This window comes from Anopheles arabiensis, chromosome 3, assembly GCF_016920715.1.
Source record: "Anopheles arabiensis isolate DONGOLA chromosome 3, AaraD3, whole genome shotgun sequence".
NCBI classification, from domain to species: Eukaryota; Metazoa; Arthropoda; class Insecta; order Diptera; family Culicidae; genus Anopheles; species Anopheles arabiensis.
In genome coordinates this window covers 86580984-86605857 of record NC_053518.1, presented here as the reverse complement: position 1 = coordinate 86605857, position 24874 = coordinate 86580984, and the positions used below count along the sequence as shown (strand labels likewise).

The 24874-nt window shown below is 46.8% G+C and overlaps 2 protein-coding genes across 4 annotated transcripts; both read left to right on the top strand.

The window, feature by feature from the left end:
• Positions 1 to 20375, top strand: LOC120902473 (fatty acyl-CoA reductase wat). Its single transcript, XM_040311232.1, has 10 exons — positions 1 to 317; positions 1439 to 1716; positions 7481 to 7596; positions 7720 to 7842; positions 7943 to 8214; positions 8316 to 8425; positions 18353 to 18551; positions 18654 to 18905; positions 19075 to 19332; positions 19408 to 20375. The coding sequence occupies exons 2-10, from the start codon at positions 1548 to 1550 to the stop codon at positions 19493 to 19495; spliced, it is 1587 nt and encodes a 528-aa protein (XP_040167166.1). The 5' UTR covers positions 1 to 317; positions 1439 to 1547; the 3' UTR covers positions 19496 to 20375.
• A 238-nt stretch (positions 20376 to 20613) lies between these two features.
• LOC120903822 lies at positions 20614 to 24800 on the top strand. Of its 3 annotated transcripts, none has more exons than XM_040313462.1 (4): positions 20614 to 20762; positions 20826 to 21408; positions 21495 to 22889; positions 22950 to 24800. In XM_040313462.1, exons 3-4 carry the CDS (start codon positions 22842 to 22844, stop codon positions 24378 to 24380), a joined length of 1479 nt encoding a protein of 492 aa, XP_040169396.1. In that variant the 5' UTR covers positions 20614 to 20762; positions 20826 to 21408; positions 21495 to 22841; the 3' UTR covers positions 24381 to 24800. The 3 variants fall into 3 exon arrangements, with proteins under 3 accessions (XP_040169396.1, XP_040169395.1, XP_040169394.1); XM_040313461.1 differs by having other exon boundaries at positions 20826 to 21473; positions 21604 to 22889; XM_040313460.1 differs by having other exon boundaries at positions 20826 to 22889.
• Positions 24801 to 24874: the final 74 nt, after the last annotated feature.

The following is a 24874-nucleotide window of genomic DNA, read 5'->3' as shown; positions in this document are numbered from 1 at the left end:
TTGATTGACCAGCGGCCGCAACGGTCGCAACGCAAAGATTCGCACGCGGTTCCAGGTGACGAACCCCGCAACCGAAAGGTCCGCATCCGATCGATTTCGGAGGCACTTCAGTACGCGCGTACGCTCTCTCCCGCTCTCGCGTTGCTCCATTCGCTCTCGCTCGCGCTTTCTTTGCCGTGCCGTGCGGACCCACTCTATAGCCGGTCCGGGTCCAGTGTGGCAGCAGTGCCGTCCGGCTGACTGTAGTCGCCGTTTCAGTCTTTAGCCGATCGTCACCGATAGAGGATCAGCAGTCACAGCAGTGTCCCTGTTGGATGGTAGGTGGACGACGACGACGGTGCAGAACGCGGTGAAAACGTTCTGTCCAGCATGTGCAACAGTCTGGGGATGGGGGAGATCAAATTTGGTTGTGTCAAGTTTTACGTGACAGGAAATCGATTGGGACAGTGAATAGTGCATTACGGTGATTACGGTGGCGCGTGCATAATAGGACGATGGACATATTTGGGTTTTGGAAAGCGAAAAGAATACAGCTGAATTGGTTGCTGGAATAAGCGATGATAGCATTTCAAGTGTCTCTTAGTTTGTGTGTGGGATAAATATTTGCAAAATTTTCAAGCCAAAAGTCAAATTTAAAGCCACTAAAAGCTGCAGTGAAAACCGAGCATTGTAGGGATTTAATTTAAACGCTTTTTCCCTGTATTAAACAGCCCAGCTCGCAGCAAACAAGGAAGTGAGAAGATAATTTCAATCTTGTCGACCCTAGGCAGATCATATCCTATAATTGATACGTTCGATAATTATTGTCTCCCTACAGGGCAGCCAATAGTTCACCCTTCATATAAAGCCTTAATGGCCAATCATAATCGGCGCGACATGGTGTCATAATCCACAGCCCTCCCTTGCACGAGTCCACTTGTAACGATCAACTGCTTCCGCCACAGAGGCAAAGTTACACACGCGACACAGTAGTTGATTGTGGGGCCAGGTTCCACACGTGAAGCGATAATCATTCTCCACCTCCGAAGAGCTTTAATTAAAAAGAAAAGAAAAATAGATTTCAAGCTGGTTTGGGTGCGGAAAGTATCCGCAACAACCAGAACCAAGGGGTATGAAATTATTCCTTCCCAGGAGGACTTGTTTCGACTCGTCGTCGTCTTAAGGCTGTTGAGCAATAGCAATGGACACGGTACAGATGCCGTGCAAAATGTTGCTGTTATGTAAACACAAATAACGCTCGCTAGATGCAAAAGATTAGAGTTTCCACGTGAGATGTGATAGTTAGATTTCCAGCGCAGACTTCACGATGGTCTGGACGCTTTTTGCCCTTTTTCTCGGATCAATATCATAATATTTATTTAAGGCAATCACTCTTTTTAAACTTAACAGATAAAACATCTAAACTCTGTGACTGTTTTTTTCTCCCCCATCACAACAGAAAGTGCAGTTTACCAAAAAGAAGAACAACCGCTAAACCCAAGTGTTGCAAGTGAGCTCTGTGTGTGTGTGTGTTGAGTGTGACAGTGTGACAGTGTGACAGCGTGACGATGACGGTTTCCATGTACGACGATGAGCCGCTGGCACAGACCGGTGGCCAACCGGACCAGCCGACCCCGATGACGACCGGCAAGATCGACGAGCAGCTTACCGCCATCCAGCAGTTTTACGACAAATGTAACGTCTTCATTACGGGCGGAACCGGATTTCTCGGCAAGAGTGAGTATACGAGCTTTTTGCGCTCAACTTTATTTCGCGCATTAAAGGGCGCACTACGCCATCCTTGCCCAAATCGTATTGCCGATCGGCAAGCATTTTAATGCAATTGCGCAAAGGCACCACTTAAAGGATGCTCGTTGAGTGTTTCGTCAAGCGCGCGCGAGAAAGCGCGTGAACCCAACCCAATGCTGCGCGCGTACCTTTTGTTATGCAGCCCTGTTATGTTCCGGCTGACCTCATTGAGGTGGCCGACTTTGTAATTGACAATCTGCGCAACCTAACCTAGTGCGCACATGAAGCAGAAGCGGAGGAAGAAGCAGTGTACAAAAACATTACCGCGGGTTTCCGTTTGGCCGGGCGTCATATTTAATATAGATGTTTACTTAACACACCGCTGCATTACACCATACGAGAGAGTGAGTGTGTGTGTGTGTGCTTGTGTTTGGTGTTGTAAACGTCGCCCTAAGGGCGTTTGCTTTTATTTATTCTTTTGCCCGTTCGGGTGGGCTTTCCGTTTCGTGCGGGTGGGAAAACTACGAAAACGAACCCTCCGAATTGGACCTCCCGGAGGCGATTTAGTTGCGATTTTTGTTTTATCTAGCTTTGGTCCAAACCGTTGCATTACGCATGTGCAGGGCAAGAATGCACGACGGCCACACGACGTAATCGGTGACCCTTGGCCAAAGCGGCCAGCGGAGCGATCCTCCGCCCTCCACCTTTCACCCACATACGTGAGCAATATAACACTCACACTCGGCACGGCACGGTTCGGCGCATTGATCGTTCAATTGCACTAGCACGTTAAATTACGCATAAAACTCACCATCGACGGCTTGCAGCTAAACAGTCCTTGAAATGTTTTACCCTTTCTCTCTTTCCGTCTGTGTCCTTTTTTTTGCTGTACGCAATTTCGCCAAAAATAATGGCGTCCCGAGTATTGTCGTCTCTCTTCAACCGTCCAACCTTTAAATCTACCGTTCGTTCGCGCACCACCCGTTCACAGTGAACGTGTAAATTTTGTTTACATTTCACCGCCTTTTCCCATTTCCCATCCCCCTACCGGCACATCGACTGTAATGGTTTGACTCTGGGAACAAGCGACGAACTCGATGAGAGGTTTTTTTTCTGTGGGTTTTTTTGTAGCTGTTTATGAGGTTCAATATTTGTTTTTGGAAGATGACTAGACCGCTCCAGTCATACGATCGACGACAGATCATCATCGAAATCGTAAATCGTATCGTACTGCATTTGCTGTGCCTACTGCAGCCTAAAACTTGCGACCATTCAACAAACGAGTCGTTTCAAAAAGCTTACTTGAACCCTCTTATCGGTCATTATTACATACCAATGTATCCAGAAAAACGTTCCTCAAACCAAATCTCTCTCACACAACGCTCACTCTTGCTCTCCCCATGATCCTGACCCACTGGAACGGCTTGTGCGCGTACAATGTTATGTAAAACGCAAAATACCGCCCCACGCGGTGCATGTTTACCTTTGCGCGTCGGTATGATTTTTGCTTCATCTTCACCTTGACCGACAAACAGAATTTTCGACAAATACAGGGTGTGCGCGCGCGCGTAGAGGAAATAGTACAACTATCACTTTCCTTACAATGCTGCTACTTCAGCCAATTGGTAAGGCTGGCGCGCAGATGCTTTGGGTGATTTGGGTGTTTGCTTTTTTTTTCTGTGTGTCCAACTACCTTTCACCAACCCAGTGATAGTAGTATGTGTGTGGTATCGTTGCACACGAAAAAACGCAGTACAGGGCTATTGAACATTAACCGCGTGTTTACAGCAGTAATGGGCAGCTATAAGTATCTATAAGCTATTTATGCTCGTTGGCAGTCATACGCCACGTGACGCCCTTATCCAATACGCTTTCGTCAACAGACACACCAAGATAAATGAATCATCCCATAAAAGGTACAGTTAACGCTGGAACGCAAAACCGATCAAGCAAATTGTCAGCAATTTGTTAAATCTTGAGGTGAGGTGAGCGGACAAATCTGTGTTTCAGACGTCTTACAGACTTTGTCCCCTCACGTATAGACGTCATAACGACGTTTGCTTGTGGTAGTAGCCGTTGTACAGAATGTTCAAGAAGAATTCAATTTTTGGGAGGCATTTATACCCGAAAATCACCTTCAATTTGTTTCACCACCATCAATTAAACCGGGGAAATCAAACAGGGGAAAAGCACACGCGGTTTGCACCAATCTTTCATCCACCAAATTGGTATTTCCCTGTACGCCAAACGATACACTCATAAATTGGGTTTTTTCTGGCCACCGAGCTCCAAAATATTCCCCAAAATTTCCCCCGCCGATCGATAAACCTAATGACGACAGCAAACACAGGTGGAGTTTATGCAAATCCTTCACCTTGAGAACGATGACGTTCGGGCGGCCGGTCGCGTTGGTCAATAATATAATTCGCACTAGACTTTACGCACGCAGATGGTCGTTGGCGCGTGATTTCGATTCTGATCGTTGCTTTTTTTGTGTGTCCAGCTGCACGTTGTACGTCCACCGTTCTTCCCATTCTACTGTCTTCCTTCTGTGTGCTTGGCAGCCATGCTGGCACCAACGGGTTACGTGTACGTGTGTGTGTGTGTGTGCGTGCTCCTACCAGTCGCCCGATGTTCTCGTGAATGAGCTCTAATTGGCTGCATTGAGAGTGGGACAGCAACAGCTGAGTGGTACCGTTTAGCATATTGTTATGCAAAACAAAAACCGCGAAAACCAAGAAGTTCCTTTGCTCTTGTAGCCACACGAAAGACGTTTTGTTCTGTTGATTAGTATGTTAAACAATTTGTCGTTTTTTTTTCCTATTATGACGTCAGATGTGTTCAGACGGATTAAACGGAATAAATTGACAAAATAGCTCAGTACGAATTGACAGCTTTTCCTCGGCGCTGATCGAGTACTCATGGGCCTAAGATGCTTATGTCGCAACATACCGTACCAACTTTGTCCTCAGCTGTACTAACGGACACGAACGGAGGCGTACTGGCCACAAGCGAACGTAAATATGCATATAAATTCCAACGAAACATACCGTGCACCTCTCGCTACGCTCAGCAGCGTCCTGTGGTGTTCCAGCGTTCCCGTCCCGTGCAGCGTGCAGCGAGTGCAGCGTGTCGACTTCAAAACCTGGAACGAAAACCGAAAAAGGGTGTGGAAATTTGTAAAACGAAAAAAAGCAACAAAAAACTCCCCGACAGCCCGGTTTTCATTTCTGGTTTTCGCACAGTGGCACGATCTGCACAGCCAATTGACCGCACCGATTGAATTGAGCCACCGTCCCTGCCACTCGGTTCAAGAATTGTCACGGCACGGGCTTACTCGCTTCTCTAGGCGGTACGGGGCGATTGCAAACTGATTTCAAAGCTTCACCAAACACTCACCACACCACCAATCAGCTGTTTATTCTGCACCAGCACCGGAGCGGCTTGGGACCCGTCCAGAGCCGGAGTATGTTTTGAAAGGGGGGACCCGAGCTGCACCCGAGCTTTCACCGCAAATGAGTAAAGTTCATCCAAGTAGACCGAGGGACTGGCTGCTGCTACTACTACCTACGGGTATCAGGTTACATAATTTGCACCATGGTTACGGTAGGATGGCAGCATGCTGCAACCGCACGGAAGATTGGCGACACACAGATGCCGTGTGTGTGCATGTGTCTGTGTATGGGTGAGCAGGCGAAAAGGAGCCACACTACACTACACATACCCATTTTTGTCGGCACTTTCACACATGCACACACGCTGAACAAAACAGTGTTGTAGCGCCCGCGTACAACAAAGTACACGTGTACTCATATACGAAAGACTTCAATGCAGGGCACGAAAACGAACCCTTCATTATTGGTAACTCTTTTTTCAGTTTCCAATCCTCTTTTTATCACCCACAAAATATCTTTACCGCAAAAGTGAACATATTCTCCCTCTTTTCGTCCCACCAAACTGATCGCGGCACCGATCGGAGAGGATCAATTTTATTGTCGCAAAAGGGCGATTACGGGGTGGCCCCCCATTTATTAGATAATTGCCTTTCCAAACGGCCTTTCCACGTTCCAATTGGCACGACCATGCACGCCAAGCGAAAGAAGTGGTGTTTGAATCCGTTTAGTAGCGTTTCACATACAGGATAGTAAAGGGAGAAAGATTAATGCCCTTCAATAGCATAGAGCCCTCATGCGGTATTTCGCATCCTAGGCTTAGGTTAACAACCCGCTTTGCTCTTTTCTCTTTGCATCCGATCCGAGCCATCATGTAAAGATGTAGCTCATTATACTACACCCTACTTCTAGTTTGGTCTCTTCTGTTGATTGGTTTTATTGCCATTCCGATGGTAAATGATCGCAAAGGGATTTACATCCAATGATAGAGACTTTTCTCCAAAAAGAAAAACAAACTAGTAGAATCAACCCCAACTCAGCGGACTGGTGCTGCGGGTCGTGAATCATAAAAGCTCCCCCAGAAGCAGCAGCAGCAGCAAAGAAACGGCAAAACAAAAGCGCTCGGGGCACACACGTGGGCATTTTATCGGATGCCACCCCTAGATGCCAGTGTCCCCAGCATAGTTCCGGCTGGTTCGCGCGTTGTGTGTAACACATGATACTTTTGTTTGCAGAAAAGCTGGTGTCAGCAAGAAACGGCAAGCGAGAAACTATACAATATTAACTAGCCAAATAAATTCGCTGTTTAAAAAGCAAACCAGTTATTCAAATGAGAAGAAGAAAAAAAAAAAACAAAGAATGCCAAACTTGCCAAACCCGAAAGAAAGGGGACGCATCTCTCGGCGGGTGGGCAGACGCGTCTAGCCGCACGATCCCGAGCAGAAAGCTTATAATGATATGCCAATCGGTGCTCGGTGCTCGGAGAGCACACCTCCACCGGGGGAGGGTTGAAAACCCAAAAAAGTCCACAAAAGTCTTCCCAAACACCTGCACGTGGCCTCCCTCGGTGGCGGGATTCGGATACGGATGACCATGATTTTGGGAAGCTTTTGCTAGATCCTTCCCCAACTGTGCCTAGTTCAGGGTCAAGCGTGGAACGGCATTCGTGCTGGTTTTTGGTTCGACAAACGTTCGGCTCCTTACCGTCTGACGTTCGACCCGTATAGCGTTGTTATCGCTTCCTTGCGAACAAAAAAAAAAGCGTATGTTTCCCGATTCTCCCGATGCGACCCGAAATCTTCAACCCGTTTCTATAAGGTATCATCCTCGCCGTGAAACATGGCTGCGACTAGCGATCGCACTCCCAAGAGTGCGTGACGAAACCTGTTTCTTGTTTTGGGGGAGATGATGGTTTGATGTCTCCTTTTCTCTCTTTCTATCCCTCGGTCTTCCACCTATTTCACAATATATTCCGGTGTCCCTTAGCAACAGGAAGCGCGGACAGGCATCATCCGATTTGGGCAGCATCCGGTGCCGGTTTTTGAGGTGCTTCCAAAACAAAAAAAAAGATGTCCTCCGCTTGTAAATCTTTTTAAAACACGACGAATTCGACATAAAAAATAGGCGAGTTTCACACGAACAAGCTAATTTATCGCCTTTCAATGCTGGCCTTTCTTCTCGCCGTACGTTTTGGAGATGAAGAAGCTGCGATTATCTACTTTTACCCATGTTTCGTGGTAGCTGATCTGCATGAAACATGCAGCTATGCAAAAAAAGAAAGCATTTTCCATTTCCAACAAACTAAAGACTACTGAAGACACTAATATATTTCTCTCTCCTTCTCGCCCATCAATCTCCAGCACTCATCTACAAACTGCTGACCAGCTGCCCCGGGATCGAGAACATCTTTCTGCTGGTGCGAAGCAAGCGCGGCAAAGACATCTTTTCGCGGGTGGAAGAAATCTTCGACGATGCTGTAAGTAGGCGCGATGCATCTCCGCAACCCTAAATAAATACAAAAAAAAAAATACAAAAAAGAAAACCCTCCACAATTAATCGCCTACGGGGTTCGTCGCCTACTTTTCCCCCCATTTCGCAGATGTTTGACAAAATGAAGCAAGCCTGTCCGAAGTACGATCACAAAATTCGCGCCGTCGCGGGCGACTGCATGCAGCCGGGCCTGGGCATCAGTTCGTCCGATCGTGAAGTGCTGACGGAGAATGTATGTGTTCGGCCCACAGTGTGTGTGCTAATGCGGGGAAGACACAAACTTATGTGACGTTCTTTCTTCTTTTTTCCTACCCCCTCTCCCCCAAAAACAGGTCAACATTGTGTTTCATCTAGCCGCCACGGTGCGATTCGATGAGAAGATGAAGACGGCAATGCAGATCAACGTGAAGGCGTGCCGGGACGTGCTGGACCTCTGCCACGACATGAAGCACCTGAAGTCGGTCATCTACGTCTCGACCGCCTACACCCAGTGCCCGCAGAGTGTGGTCGACGAGCGGTTCTACGAGCCGCCGCTCGAGTCGGAAAAGATGATCCACCTGACCGACTGCGTCACCGATGGCATGATCGAAAAGATCACCCCGGTGTAAGTAGCTTCGTGACGCAATCGGGATCTGTTTTCTCCCAGCTGTCCTAATACGCCTTTACCCATCGTTATTCTTTCCTCCATCCCCCCCATATGCACAGACTGCTCGACAAATGGCCCAACACGTACACGTTCACGAAGGCGATCGCCGAGGATGTGGTGCGCAAAAACAGCCGCGGCATGCCGGTCGGAATGTTTCGGCCCGGGATTGGTAAGTTGTTTTGCTTGTTTGTTTAATTGCACACGCAGCAGCGGAAATTTTGCACAATCGCCCAAATGACGTACACCTTTATCACACAATCATCATTACGCGCCAATATGTTTGCAATCGGTGACATCGGTGAGATTGCAGCCACACACCTATGTTGATTGTAAACACTTCAACAAACAACTACTCCCTTAACAGACAACAGCCCTGTTCGAATATCCGCGTTCTGCTCGCGCTGCTCGTCGAGTCTCGGGGTTTGTCGTTTCGCCATCATGCGTAGATTAATCTAGCAGCTGCACTTGCACCAGCAGCAGCAACGATCGACCCCCCCCCCCCCCACACTCTAAATGCGCACCAGCAGGTGTGTCCTTCGTGTCGACGACCGATGGCCACTCGATGCTCATGCCCACGGACAGCACCACCGATTGTGTGTCTTTGCGCATTGCCAAAGGTCGCGCGATCACAGAAAGGCCGGCGAAATTGGCATGCAAAACCAGTCGCCGCGGACGCGAAGGAGACGCGACTTTGTTGCCGCCGCCACCGCCGCCGTCCGTTTGGCAAAGCGCGAGCGCCTGGGTATTAATCGCCAATCGAACTGGTTGGCTTCTGCTGCGTTGCGCCATTATGCATGGTTCGGGCGAGGCTAGAGCGGACACATTTCGACACATTAACACGGTGGGAGTTGCCGATAATGATTCTAACGGATGTGGCGCAAAACGAAGACAGGGCGTCCTTCTGGGGGGCAGGTTCTTGTGCAGGAATGTGCGTTGCATAACTAAGCCACTTTCTCCTGACGTAGAGTTGGTCAGTTATGTTACTCCACTCTCCGATAATGGTGATCGTGTCTTGATACAGAAATTAGCAAAGCTTACACCTGCTGCATTAGAATGTCTGGGGGTAGTACGCTGCAGGGTTTGTCCGATCCCTAAAAGCACGTGGTGTGAAAATTAACAACAAAGCGCGAGAATAGAATTAGCGTGCGTGCGTTCTGGCGAGTTGTTCTTAACTGCACGTGTACGCGGGCCGGGTTGGAATGCAAAAATCTGGGAAGGGCCACCGCAGCAGTGTTTGCATTTAATGATATCCCTGCAGAGCCTGCCATACGATCATACGATCATATCCCGCCAAGTGACTCACCGGGTTTGAGCTGTGCAGCACTTTCAAACCTTCAAGTGCTGCTGTTAAGTTGTCTTGAAGGCTACAGCACACAATAGGCGGCCAAACGCGAAAACACGTGACGTTCTAGTAAGCACACAGACGCACAGGCCTCGATCAACCTTGACGGTCGATGGTACTTACAATTCAAACAAGCAACAATCATCATCATCATCATCATCCTCCTCCTCTCGCGGTCAGCATCTTTCACCATCTCTGCCGTTAGAGATCACGTAGACGCGTACAAGCCACAACGCCTCCCCATACAAAAAAAAAGCTTGTGGCAGTGGCCACATCCGAAACCTGAACGTTGTTTTCGTTGCGCCGTTACCTGCTGCCCGCCTGCCATTGACATTGAAAACGGGCGCGGGAATGGTCGGGGTGAACGTGTCCCCAAAAAAACGCACAAACGCGGCCTCCTCCGAAGAGAGCCTGTTTTTCCTCCCGGTGCGTATGATGCAACCACATCTTCAGCGCAGCCGTTTGTTGATGCTGCTGGATTACCTCTGCCCCTGGGGCAGTGGCGGAAACCATACAGACTTTGGCGTTTAGTGAAGGATCGATAATTTGACGCGCGTTGCGTATTTTTGGGGGTGACTTTTTCGGAGGAAGTTGTTTAGTGCACTTTTGTGTCGGTGCGGGATTTACCCTGCGTACCATGTGTTTGAAGTACTGGTTATTACATCTGGCCTTACCAGCGACCCAGGGGGCGGGGAGTTGCCGTCCTAATTGTCGCAGCTGCCGCCGCCGCCGCCATATCCGCGCAGCGATGATTTATGACTGTTTGTCCAACGCGTTAGACGGTCTTCCGCGTCGACTTTTTTGTTTTTTTTTTCAGAGCCCACCGCAGTGTGCGTGCTCTATCATACCAAGGTTAGATCTCTAACGCTGACACTCCATGACCCCACCTCCTCTCCCCAAATCATTATAGGCGTGTACGCGCGAAGCCACAATTATCCTAACACTTGAGCTTTCCTTGAGAATGGCGCTCCTTGCAGCGAACAATTAGTCTGTCAGCGGTAACGCGCATTTCTTCAAATTGCAATCGAACGTCCCTGATCGAACGGTTGCTACCCCCTTCCTACTACCTAGTTTGCGGGACAGCAAACGCGGTGCTCTGCGCGGCAGATGCTAACGATTAAATTGACCGTCAATTTACGCCACCCGATGATCCGATGATCGGGTTTGCTCAAGGACGGCCTGTATTCGGCGCAGCGGCTAGCTCTCCATTTTTATGGGAAAGGTCACGGTCCGCGATGAGCATTGGGCTGAGCCGAGAGCATAACTGCTATCCTTGTAAAGCATATCTTCTGCGAGGGATGTTTTTTTTTTTTTTTTTGGTGTGTACAACAAATAAAGGCATTAAATGGCGGTGGCTGCTTTGCATACGTTTTGATTAGTAGTTTGAAATGCATTGAGTGTTGATTGGTTCCGGTTCGAACCGGTTGCGTCAATATGTTGGTCATTTATGCGCATAAAGATGTTGGTTTGATTCGTCGAGTTACGAAGAGTGATTAAACTGAGCAGAGGAATCCTGCTACAAGCTAGACTCAAAGCAGCAGCAAACGTTTACATTTTCGACCATCATCATGGACATCATCGACTCCAAGCAGCAGCAAACGTTTACATTTTCGTCCATCATCATGGTCAACCTGACTTTCTGCATTGCTTTCTTTGCCAGCTAAATAAACATCCGTTTATGTAGCGCTAGTATGAAGGAATTAGTACTACCTTTTGAGCCTTAGCAAAAGCTTACTGATAACAAAAAAAAAACAACTAACTTCATAACTAACCGACAGATCACGAAGCATTAGCCCCAAAAGAGTGTGGTCATCATCCGGGCGCAACTAGTGTGGGAATGATTTACATAAAAATCGTTCCCTAAACATTTCTACTCCCGAAATAACAAGTTTTTCTCACAAACCAGTTTTTTTTGAGGAACCGGATGAGGAACCCACCAGGTTTACACAGATAGCTGCGCTTATGAATGATTTTTAGCAGGCCTTGACCGACTACGGTTGGATTTTGTTAAAGAAGAAGAAGAAGAAGAAGAAGAAGAAGAAGAAGAAGAAGAAGAAGAAGAAGAAGAAGAAGAAGAAGAAGAAGAAGATGGAGAAGAAGAAGAAGAAGAAGAAGAAGAAGAAGAAGAAGAAGAAGAAGAAGAAGAAGAAGAAGAAGAAGAAGAAGAAGAAGAAAAAGAAGAAGAAGAAGAAGAAGAAGAAGAAGAAGAAGAAGAAGAAGAAGAAGAAGAAGAAGAATAAAAAAGGAAGAAGTGCAGAATTTTAGGAAATCTAATAGACCGGATTTGTGCAAAAGAAAGCTTCTTATTGATGCTCATTGGTTTGAAAACAAAAAGGAAATTGTTAAATCCCAATCTTCAATAATTGAAATTTTAATCCATATTTGATTATATCCCGGCTTTAAACACAAAGAAACATGGGAACAATCACACACATTATCTTGTGCTACAGCTCAACTACTGATGCAATGTTGCATCCTATCGGTTCTCGACTTATAAGATTAATGTGACGACTACTTCAACGAATATGCGCTGAAGTTGAATATCACGATTCTCGCCTAAAATGCATATCATATACCGATAATGTTGTAGAGATTGGTAGACAATTGATTTGAGATAGGGCAAATTATTCATCAAATCAGAACACTTGGCTCCAACAAACTCCCACTGGCTCCAAGAACCCGCGTAACTCAAGAAAAGACTGTATTTCTAAAAACATAACATCCAATATTTAAGCACAATTTTAAGTGAAAAGTTAAAAAAACACAACAATTCAGCAGGAAGAAATGATCGCAATGTATGGATTCAAGTAGACAAATTTGGTCACATGTCAAATTTAAAAACAAGACGATAATCCAGCTTCGTTAGATAAACAACATAATTACAAATCTGAAGAAGTACCTTTAATTTGAAGCGCAGGTGAATGATCTTTCAAAAAAAAAACTTGCCCGCCAGAATGTAAACAAAATCATAATCATCCCCAGTCACGCGAGCTTTTATATATAAAAAGAGAACAGATACACTAAAGGTGTCATGACATGCTTTAATGAAGACATTCAAAGCTATCTTCCAAACAAAAACAAAAAAATAGCATAACGATGTAAAAACCGCCTCCTAAGACTTTGGTTCCCATACCCCGTTGGCTACAACAACAACAACAACAACAAGTCTCACCACAGTAATCACCCACTTCACCCAGCGTACGCTACAAACACACCAAATCCTCCCCTCGTCCCTCAATCGCTCCCAACCGAACGACAGTTTCATTCATAAATGTTTACCACCGTTTGGAGGCTTTTTTTGTTGTTGTTTGCTTTTTGCTGCTTCGGTCATCTAAGAGAAGAAGGAAAAAAACCGCAAATCCAAGCGCCTCGGGCAAATCAAGTGTTTGGAATTGAAGAGTTGGGTGTACAACAACAAAAAATATATAACCCCTCCTCCCACCCATATATCGCTCATCGCACTAGTTAAACGATGGCAATTAATTACCACCAGTCGCAAAAATAGCACCTCCCCGCAGCACGATGATTAGTAGTATTGGGTAGGTTCGTTTACTACTATTGTCACGCATGACGGAACCGCCCTCATGCAAAGGAGCAGGGTGAGAAAATGGTATAAAACGGAGCGTTTGTACTGATCTGTTATTGTTCCACAAAGTGACGAACAGAAGCCCCAGCGCGACCGTGACTTTGCCATGCTCGATTAGCTACTTAATCCGGCGTGACTTTGAAGAATAAAAATCAAGCGCCGGCAACATGCAGCAGCCCTATAATAGCCCTATCGAGCAAAACATGCCTCGTGGCGCAGAGATGGGGCTTCATTTGAATACTGCCCTCATGTCGGTAGAATTGTTTCTAGGTTACCAGGAACTAAACGGCTTCACTTGTTTGCGACACTGTTTTGCTTCCCTGACGTCATTCGAGCAGCAATTAATTTCCTCCAAACAACCATGAAAAAGGGATTACTTTTTGTTGCTTTGCTTGCTTGCTTTCTTGTCGGGCACCGCCGCTAGAACTTTATGTTGACGGAAGTGTGAACTCCAGACCGACCGACCGTGTGCGGGGTACGTACCGGACGATGTCGCAAATATTTTCCCTCCGCAAAACGTGAAACAAATAACAGCCGGACACCCGGATATTAACGGAAAGTGTCCTAAAACAACGTCAAACAGCAATGGCGATTTAGCAAATTAAGGTGCGACGACTGGCCGAAGCTTTTCAAACATGACGCGATCGCCGTCACCATGTTGATCGTCACCTTTGGTGAAAACGGTGTCGATTGTTCGCTTCCGCAAACAGTGTCAGCCTTAGCCGGGTTGTTTAAGCTCTCAAACTCGTTACTTGGTGGGTTTGGTGTTTGATGGTTAAATGGCTTTTGATATTGTAATAACTGCAAACATCAAACCATCCTGCCAATGATCACCGCTGCCGTTCAATGCAGATCGCTCACACTCGTTTCTAGCGCATAATTCAGCCCATAAACCGGTAGTGATTACCCGGGCACGATCGAGATTATGTCCCGTAGTTGCCCAAGCCGACCGGTCACCGTAATAACGCGCAAATACACTCACACACGCATAGAGTTTGGCCAAAAATTACAGCATTTGCCAGCGTGCCAGCCCGGTGGACGCTTCGGACGCGCGGGTCACTGATATCACCATCACCAAAACCGATCTGCTGGCCGGGTCTGGCTTGCATCATGGTGCGCACGGCACTTGTCCCACGGCCGGTGCATATGTTTGATTATACAATCACTCGGTCGGGGTACCCGTAGCCTGTACCCGTCTTGTCGTCGTCAACCTGTCCCTGTCTGGTGTTGTCCGACCGACCGAAAGCGGTTGGCGCACTGTTTGTGCAGTGTGCTGCTGCTTCTGAGTGCGTTCCGAGCTGCACACACACACACACACACATACAGTCGAATGACACATTGTGCCCGGGCTGGTGGCTTCGAGATTGATTACCGCCGGCCATTGCGATGCGATTGCACACACTTTTGCTTAATTGTATTCCAGTTACATTTGGCACTATTTTTGTTTGTTGATGACTGGTGAGGTGTTAACCGAAACGTGAAACCCCGACCCTGAGCTGATAGTGTGAGTTTAGCAGCTTTGAAGCTATTGAAGGAATTATGCAAATTGGGTTTTATGTTTAAAAAATATCCAATAAATTACCACAGGCCATTTTGGATATGTGATGTATCATTTTGTATAAGCCGCGAAAGTTCAGCCACACATGTTTTTAACATTAACTGCTTTCTGAATTTAAATCCATCAGATCATATTCACGAATTCAATCTTTGAGGATGATTTCTTATAATAAAGCCAGAAAGGTCCATCCAAAAGATATGGAATTAGTAGCAACAACCTAAGGTCTAGGGTCAAAGGGCCAGGATACCTTTCGATGATTCACTACGGTGATTAAACCTTTTTGTCATGACAGTTTCAACTCGCCAAAAGAATAAATGTCCCGCGAAAGATCTGCAAAAATTACAGGGTTTTCCAACTTTTTGTATTTGCATCACAATAATGTTCCAGTTCTTCCACATGATTTTCAACACGTCTCAAGCTGTATTCAGTTTGACAGTTCTTTGTGATGTGTTAAAAATCAGGTGTAAGAACTGGAACAAAAACTGAAAAAAAAAACATCTTGGAGGAGGTGAATCTTGATGTGCACATTCGAAAGTGTCTTGGAAAATCCTGTAAGTTCTCTGAACTGCACAATAATTACGTCAGGAAAAATGTTGAGTTGCACAGGAGAGTTCAGATCTTTTTAAATCCTTTTTGATTTTTGGGATAATATTTAATCTGAACATTTCTTCAATAGTATCTGTTCCTAAAAATGGGTACAGTATACAAAAAAAAGGTTCAGTATCTTGTGGCCTCAATATGACCCAGACATTTAACCTAATTGAACCTACTAGACAACTTATACCAGACCGGTGTCGTTGGTATTCTCTTTCAATGCCCCCAAAATATCCCAAAATATCCCGTATAGGTGATTATGGGTGTCATTATGAGTGAACCAGTTAATGACACACAATAAACCCAACAAACAAAAAACACCGAAAAGTTCTACAAAAAGCATGTTAATGACAGCTCATCTCATGGATCTAAGTATAATGCAAAAAGTTAATGTCCCAATATCTAACAATGTCGCCAATAGATGACGAACATCATCAAGAGGATATGACCTACCATGATCTGTATCCAAACTGTGACTCAAGTCAAGTTCAAACGAAAGTCTTCCCGTTTTCACTGCAGAGTGAAGTCGAGGACACACCGTGTCTGCTTGATGTCTTGAACGAACTGTCTTGAACCCACAGGTGTGAAGTTTTTGAGCTGTTGCATTGGGCCATTTCTGCAGAGTATTCAGTTAAGTCCTCCGCCGACTAACCCAATTCCTCACATGATACATAACGACGACCTACCTTGATCCCGTAGCGCTGTTAACGGAATCGATTTATTGCAAACATTCTATTGATCAAAGATTTGATTTCGGGTGGCTTTGGTAGTAAAACAAACAAAAAATATATGGCAAATAATCCCACGCTAAGTCACCGGAATTAGGAAAGTAAGTCGTAAAACCTAAAACCGCAAGCGCAAATCCAGCGACCTTCGAAAGATTCGGCTGCCCGTTGGATGCCATTAGCAGCAACCAGCGGCGCTAGTTTCTACGACACAGCAGCCCACTCATCCAAGCATCCAAATCCATGTCAAGAGAGAAGAACACCTTCAACCGAACCACACGGCTTCGATCTACTATGGCCTCGGGAGCGTCCGCGCTACCGACCGGCCGGACCCGATTGGTGTCTCCTGAGCAAAACGGAAAAAAGTCAATATTGTACCAGCGCGTGTGTACCGAAAACCGGGGCGATAAATGAGCATCGTACATCGCAAGCAAACATGCCAAACCCCTCCCCCTGCAGCCGTGCATCCATTTTCACGAAGGACTCACGCGTGATGGCGATGACGGCCGGCGATAGCACACGCGGGTCGGTCAAGTGATTACGAACGCGCGTGTAACACACACCGCGGTGAGGTCGTTTGCCCACGATGTCCCCATCGATGTCCCCACTCGTCCAAGCTGTGAACCGGGCTGGCTGCACTAGGGAGCGTTGGGCAGATTTTGCACAACCGTTTGCCGTCCCTTTTGCGTGTGTCAATAATAGGCGACCAGTGTGGATGGTGACGCATCCATCGCCTGGCTGCTCCAAAGGCTGGGCCGCACAGGTGTCGCTCCCAACGTGTCACTCCCTTCCCAAACGGCCGGCCTTTTGCAGAGCTGAGGCCTGTGTGCACCAAGCAACAGCAAACAACAATACATACGCCCCGCCGAACGGTCGTTGCCGACTCGTCACATAAAAGGGGCCAAACGGCCCCATACACACAGACACTGTAAGGCGACGCATCGCAGTGTGCTTTGCTTTGGCTGGGTTTTGCAAGTGTCGCAATTTCGGCACCGTACGAGCGCGAACTAATTGGTATGTATCGATGGGTCGAGCCGGTCATTTCAACACGACGTCCGCCAATGCTTTGCTGGGGAGTCAGGCCCATGCTGCACGACACGACGCTGCCCTTCGAGCCGTTACGCGCTTCGTCCAGAATTGGACGTCCGATTGTGACGGTGACGACACGCAGTGGAGAAACTGCTGCTGGTGTGGATTTTGTTCATTCTTGCGGTTCCGCTGCAAAAAGAAAAGAAAGGAACCATGAATTGGAAAATTCTGCAACGGAACTTGGAATGTTCTCCAACGTGTTAGAACGGTTTTAAGTGTTTTTGTTACGGCCTTTTTTTGTGTGGTGAGGGATGGTTTTAGACTGCTTTTACCACCCCCGATGTAGACGGCCTCCGGTGGATGATGGTGAAGGTAACCGTATCGTCATCGCCTACTATCGCAAAACTGGTTCAGTAGGCAAATTTTGTTCCTCCATTCCACAAAATTCGGCCGTCCAAGCAGGCCGGCCGGGGAGTCGCCGATTTTTTTGCACCGTGCGATTCTCAACTCCCTCCACCAATGTCAACCGTCCGCCCCGGTTTTTGGCAACAGTTAAGCGCATGCGTTAACCTTGAGCAAAACCGTCTACCACCGGGACCGGAACGGCACCGAAGCCGAACCCAACATCCAGCAGCTTCTGCCGAGGATGGATGGAATATGTTTTTATGCATATGAAGCTGTCGTTATCGGGCGAAATTCGCACCACAGACGAAATGTCAAGTTTAACCGCAAAACGGGGTGCACAAGCGAGCGATTTGAAGGTTTTAGATGCGCATCAAGCATAATATGACCCACCATGATGGCCATGGTCGTGCGGGAAGAGACCCCGTGTGTAGTAGCGGATGAGCACACACACACACACACACTCCCACCTGAAAATCTAGCAAACAGCTCAGGGGCAGAGGGAAAGTAGGCACTGATATTGGCTCATTAGCTTCCCCGAGCACGTGACGGGCATAACTCACCACGTTAAGCCTGCAACGTGCATGTGCCCGAATCGGTCCCGGGTCGATCGGGCCAAACAATTGGTGCCACTGGATTGGAACCACGCGCGCACACCCCGCAGAATGGTGGCGGGCACGATTCTTTCAAGCGACACTATGGCGTATGCGCACGAGCTTCGTGCGCACGCCATGTGAAAGCGAAATTGGGCGAAATTTTTGGAAAGAGGAATTCTTCCCAATCGGGTTGTGGGTGTGACGACCTAGATAAAAAATGAACGATTGAAAATTGATTTTTCTTCTTTTTCTCCCTGCCAACAGTCATTGCCACCTACCAGGAGCCGGTGCCGGGATGGATCGACAACTTCTACGGCCCGACCGGGGTGATTGCCGGCGCCGGAACCGGTGTACTGCGGACGCTGCGGGCCGACCCGACCAAGGTCGCCAACATGGTTCCGGTCGATCTGTGCGTCAACGGTATCATCTCATCCGCCTGGGACATTGCCGAGCGGTTCCGAACGTAAGTAGTCCGGCCCGGTAGATCCAAGCCAAGCTTTGCTTGATCAACACTGAAAAAAAACTGGACACCAACTTCACTTTCAATTTTATATCTTTTTTCCAGCGAGATCCTGCCCGATCCGGAAATTCCAATCTACAACTTCTGCACCGAGCCGAACAATTGCATCACCTGGGGCGACTTTACGCACACCACGATCAAGTTTGGCTCGATGTACCCGACGATGAAGGCGATCTGGTACCTGTGCTACGCGAGCAACCCGAACATTGTGCTGCACTATCTGTCCATCATCTTCCTGCACTATGCGCCCGCCGTCGTCTGTGACATCATAGCGGTGCTGATTGGACGCAAACCGAGGTAAGTGTGAAGGGGCATAGGAGCGGGAATATCTGCGATGAGAGTGTGTGTTTAAAGGGTCTAAAGGGAACGCTGACAAATGGTCCACTGCCAGAGATATTCCGATGTGTATGCAAATGATGCGCGAACAACTTACGAAACGAACTCATCAACTCCACACCTTTTGCAGGCTGCTGCGAAGCTACAAGAAGATTCACCGCTTTATGGACGTGATCGAGTACTTCTCGATGCGCGAGTGGGAGTTCAAGATGGACAACATGAACGGGCTGTGGCGCAAGCTGTCGAGCGCGGACCAGAAGCTGTTCTTCTTCGACATGCGCCAGATCAACTGGGACTACTTCCTGGAGCAGTACTTCTGCGGCATCCGCCGGTACCTGCTGAACGATCCGATGGAAACCGTCCCGCAGGCGGTGGTGCGCTGGAATCGGTAAGCGAAAACGGTTTAGCGTACACACATATTTCTGGTTTCAATTCTAATGAGCTTTTTGTGCTCTGTTTGCAGCCTCTACTGGGTACATCAGGCCACGAAGGTGGTCGTGCTGCTGCTGCTCTACAAGCTGATCATGTCCGTTTGGGGTATGATGAGCTAAGCGGGCGGCACCATCGCTCAACCGTACAGTTTTTCTGGCTTTATATATATAGTATGTGTATGTACTACCTGCATAGAATGTAAGGTATTTCACCAGAAGGAAAGGGAAAGGAAGACAAAGCGACAGATATGCTATTTATGCTGCAACCACCGCGTTGCGTTGCACACACCGAGCTGGACAAGGACGAGCGAATGCTGCATTTGCAATGCATCAATTTGAAGTTGTACATTTAGCAGGACCTTGCGTGAAACGCAACTCAAGCGAGAGCCGCGCATACCGATTTCAAGCAGTTTCGGTAGAAGTTAAGATTAAGTTAAGACAGACATAGAAGCGTAAGAAACGGTGTGGTAGTACAGAGAATACGAGTACTCTTATCGCACGTCCACGGGCCCCGGCACAAACCAATCAATTTCAATCAAGTAGAACTCATCCACCACTAATACTCTAGAGCAGGGAAAGGGAATATGCTTTACCTTTTTTTCACATAAGAGTTGGTTTTGTTTTCTTTCTGCTACATACTACAGCTTGGTATACACAAACGTTATCTATATTGCATCGAGGCAGGGTTTATAGAACCATACACAGGATATGTACCACCATACACACAGTTCGCTAAGGGTTTACAGTAGCTTTTGTTGTTTGTGGTTGAGTTTTCTATTTTATTACCATTTTAGTAGTAGCAGTAGTAGTAGCGTTTGGATATGTGATTGGATTGGAATGACGGGATTGCGTAGTGCGAGATCGTACCGAACATAACTGACCGTTATTAATATTGGCCGAGTTTGGAGGTTTGCTAGTGTGTAAGCGAATCTTTGTACAAGTATGTGAAATGCAGGCGACTTTTACCAATAATCAAATAAAGTGCGTACAAAACATTAAAGCTTGATTTTGCTCTATCTCTCTCTCTCCTTTCTTAATTCTTTCTTAATGTATCTGTTTTTCTTTCTCTCTCTCTCTCTCTCTCTCTCTCTCTCTCTCTCTCTCTCTCTCTCTCTCTCTCTCTCTCTCTCTCACAACTCACTTCTGAACAACCGATCATCCGATGGGAAGACATCCAAGTAACATGATTGACGCAATACATCCAAGTAACGCAGTTCACATACAATTCATCCAAGCAACGTGGTCGTTCAACATTAACTCTTGAGTCGTTGAGTTGGTGAGATTTTCAGAGATATTCGGATCAATCAGAGATTTTCAAAGATCATAATCGAAACGTATAATGGATTCGTGTGATGCCGGGTCCCCTTTCGACAAGCTGCCTCCGGAGGTGAGTAACTACTTTTAAATCAATCCTAGGCAGTGTCAGCTCCAACTCTATTTCGCATTCCAGCTTATTTGCACCATATGCGATTATCTTGATTTGGAGGCGTTGAAGGCATTGTCTCTTACATGCCACCGGTTGGAGCAAATATGCGCGAACCAATGTGCTCATCGGTTTTTCTTGTGCATCCGCGAGAATAGACTGGCATATTATAACTATCAGCTGGGAACAATTGCCGAAAAGGTGGAAGAGGCAGCCATTTTGCTGAAGACTACAAAACGTCGCTACCGTCGGGTTCATCTCGATGTGCAGTACGAGCCTGAGGCCGATAGTATCGAGCATATGCAAGCTATACTCGACAAGCAGTTGTTGCAGCAACTGGCCGTGCTGAAGCTTGATCTACCGGCTTTATCGGGAAATTTGGCCGTACATCTGTCGGACGCGGTGGCCAAGATGGACTGCTTGCTGGAGCTAGACATCTGTTATCGACATCAGTTGACAAATGTCAATCTGCCTTTGTCCAGTGACTTGAACCTTATCAACCGTTCACTGCATAATCTGTCCCTAGACTACGTTTGGCCGGCCAGGATCGATTGCCCCAATATGCAGAGCCTTGCCGTTAAAGGGCCATTCGATATAGAGGCTATCGTAGGTAAGCAGTATGCGCTGCACGGTGTTCGGGAACCTTACTGGAAGCTGAAGCACATAAAAGAGCTGGTAATTACTAAACATTTACAGAGTAATCCGTTTCCCGATTCTTCGGCATTAGCTGCAAGCTATAGGGTACAGTTTTATCGACAGTTGAAACACCTTAAAAAATTGTACTACAACTTTAACGGCGCGTCAGATTGGATATTGCAGACCATTTGCGAATCTTGCGTCCAGCTGGAGCTCCTATATTTCCTAATGCTAGAAGTGGAAGACCGGAATTCGTTACGCTTCCTTTCGAATCTGACCAACCTACGAGAATTGAACATTTTAATCGCCAGAAACGTCATATCATTCGCTGACGTTCGCTTGCCCAATCTGAAAAGGCTTCTATTAGACTTTGTGGAAATTTACTGGCCCCCAGTCGAAGGATTTGATTCAATCGAATGGCTGAAGATCAAAGCCTTTCCTTGGCAGGAGAAGCAAATATGTGATCTTTTCGCTGGGCCCTTGAACCGTCTCCGCTTTTTATGGATCAAGCTATCAATAGATTTAGAGCTCTCGTGGTATAGAAACATATTTGCAGCGCTCACCAAACTGCCTGCGCTGAAAACGCTCGTACTGCACAATATGCCATCTTTGAATCACCTCAATGTAATGAAACCCTTACTGCAGTTAACTAAACTAACAGTTCAACTTTCTTTCGGCAGCGACGGAACGACTGTTCCGGTCGAGGTTCCAATACTGGTGCCCAACGTTGAAAGAATCAAAATTTGTGCAGACAAGGAGTTAGAAAAGGTGCGTTGGAATAAAAACGTTGCTTCAGTACCTAAAATATAACCAATCAACCTATTCCGGCAAAGGTTGGAAATGCAAAGGTTAAAGTCTAAAGTGAATTATTTTGTGCAATAGAGGCAAACTATCAGCAATTTCGTTTGGATTTCCCCGTATCGACTGGTGGGCCGAAATCGGTCTACCGAAAAAAGAAACGTTATAATGCGTTATATTTCATCCGATTTTTTTCATTACGGTGATTTTTCGGTGTGTCTGGAAGTGACCATAACCGCCAAAATAATCTGGCCATACTGGCCAGAACCATCGTTTGACAGTTCGTGTGGATGAAATACCGCAAAAATTGGCCACAATTTTTTTATATATGGACTTTTACGCAAACTATTCCAGATGTCGCCACTGTGGCGCTGGCAGACCGTCTACAGTAGGCGGAGTTTCTCGCCCGCGAAATTCCAGTTCGTGTGTTTATGGCCGAACATGGTTTTATGACCAAACACACTGTCAGCCAGATGTTTTAAACCCAATGTTTTCGCAAAACCACATCTACAGGAAATCACCCCTTGACGCTAGCCGAATGTAGCATAGCAATTCGTCTGATTTTACAGATACATTAACAATCCAAGCGTTAATAGGAGCGGAAATATAATGGAACCCTCCGATGCCGGATCCCCTTTCGACAAGCTGTCTCCAGAGGTAAGAATGCAGCTTTTAAATAATTCCTGGATAGTTTCATGGTTCCGTTTCACCTTTCAGCTCATTTTCTTCATTTTTGACCATCTGAATCTCGAATCATTGAAGGCAGTTTCACTAACATGCCACCGTTTGGAGGAAATGTTTGCCGACTACAGTGCACGTCGGTTTGTGCTGAGCAGCCGCAAGAAAACCAACCGAAAAGAAGATCTTCCGCCACTGAGAAACGTTTTAGAAACGATGGAAGAGGCAGTCACACTGCTGCAGCGTACAAAACGTTCCTACCGCCGCTTTCATCTCGACGTGAGGTGTCACCCTAAGCCAGGCAGTCTCGATGATGTGCAAGCTGCCCACGACAAGCTACTCGCGACGCGCTTGATACAGCAATTGGTTGTGCTGAAGCTAGATCTCGGGTATGAATTGCACAAAATTGCCGTAAAACTTTCGGGTGTGGTGACTAAGATGGAAAGTTTGCAAGTGTTGTACATCGGACATGAAGCTACGGATAATCCGTACCCGTTTAGTCAGCTGAGCCTTGTCAACCGTTCACTGCAAAAGCTGTTGCTGAGCAACGTTTGGCCCGGCAGGATCGATTGCCCCAAAATGGGGAGCCTGAACGTTTCGGTGTTAGAAATAGATCTGGGGTCCATCATTGGTAAGCAGTATGTACAGCACGGTGGCCAGGAACCGTACTGGAAGCTGAAGCAGCTGACAGAGCTGGTAATGCAGACACTATCGAAGCATCGCTCACTTTCCCTGCTCGTGAGAGCCAATTCAACGTATGGGAGTCAGTTTTATCGGCAGCTAACACAGCTTACGATATTACAAGTTCACCCTCTGTTGGTGACGGATGAGACGCTGCAAGCCATTGGCGAAACGTGCGTACAGCTGGAGCGCCTGTCGCTCTCGTATCTGCGCATGATAAACCCGGCATCCTTCCATCACCTCTCCAACCTAATGAACCTGCGACATTTGGCAATTAAGGACAGCAACAAAATGTTATCGTTCGCTGGCTTTCGCATGCCACTTCTGGAAAGACTTGAGTTGGGAGACGCCACCCAAATTGATTGGCCATCGTTGGCGCAGTTTGCATCGATAGAATGTCTCCTGATTAGATGTGATTCCTCACAGCTGAACGGACTGTGTGATCTGTTTGCAGAACGCATGCGCCGGCTACACACGCTATGGCTCAAGTGTTACTCCTATTCAGATCGGCCGCGTTATCGAGAGCTAGCTGCGGCACTTCCCAAACTGCCTGCGCTGGAAACGCTCGTGCTAGAAACTTCTGTATATTCGAACTGTTTTATTTTTCTCAAAACAATCGAACCGATGCTTCGGCTGACTCGACTAATTATATGCTCTTTTCCTTCTCGGCGGCATGACATTGGCCAACAGGTTGCAACACTGTTACCCAACGTTCCGAATATCGAAATTCGTGACTTACATGATGTGTACGAAGTAAGAAAAAGTTTGAAATTTGTAACGATGGATTAGATTTGTAACGATGGAGCTAAGGTTCCAATTGGAACCTTTGAGTGCCTTTAGTAGGTTTATTCAATATTAGTAGGCGTTAGTAGGCGGATTTAGAATATCAGGGGCGCTAAGCGGTACGACGAATGGAGGCCCCTATAGATGATGATAGAGCAAAAGGGAGGGTCAGAATATCGATCTACGGGGCCCCTACATCGACGGGCTCCAGACGGCCGCTTAGTCCGCCTACCGTTAGATCCGCCGCTTAACTTTATCTCTTTATCTTTATCTTTATTTAAACTTTATCTCTAATCAAAGCTCGTTAAACGATCACATATTTAAGCGCCATTAACAACTTACCAATCAATAACAACTGCTATATGAAACTATATCAACAATGTTACTTAACAATTATAAATATTGAATAATAATTACTCAATAAATAATTAATCTGAATTAAAAAATAGTAATAAAACCTCTTGAACAACATGATTGAAGATCCCACCCCATCCACCCCA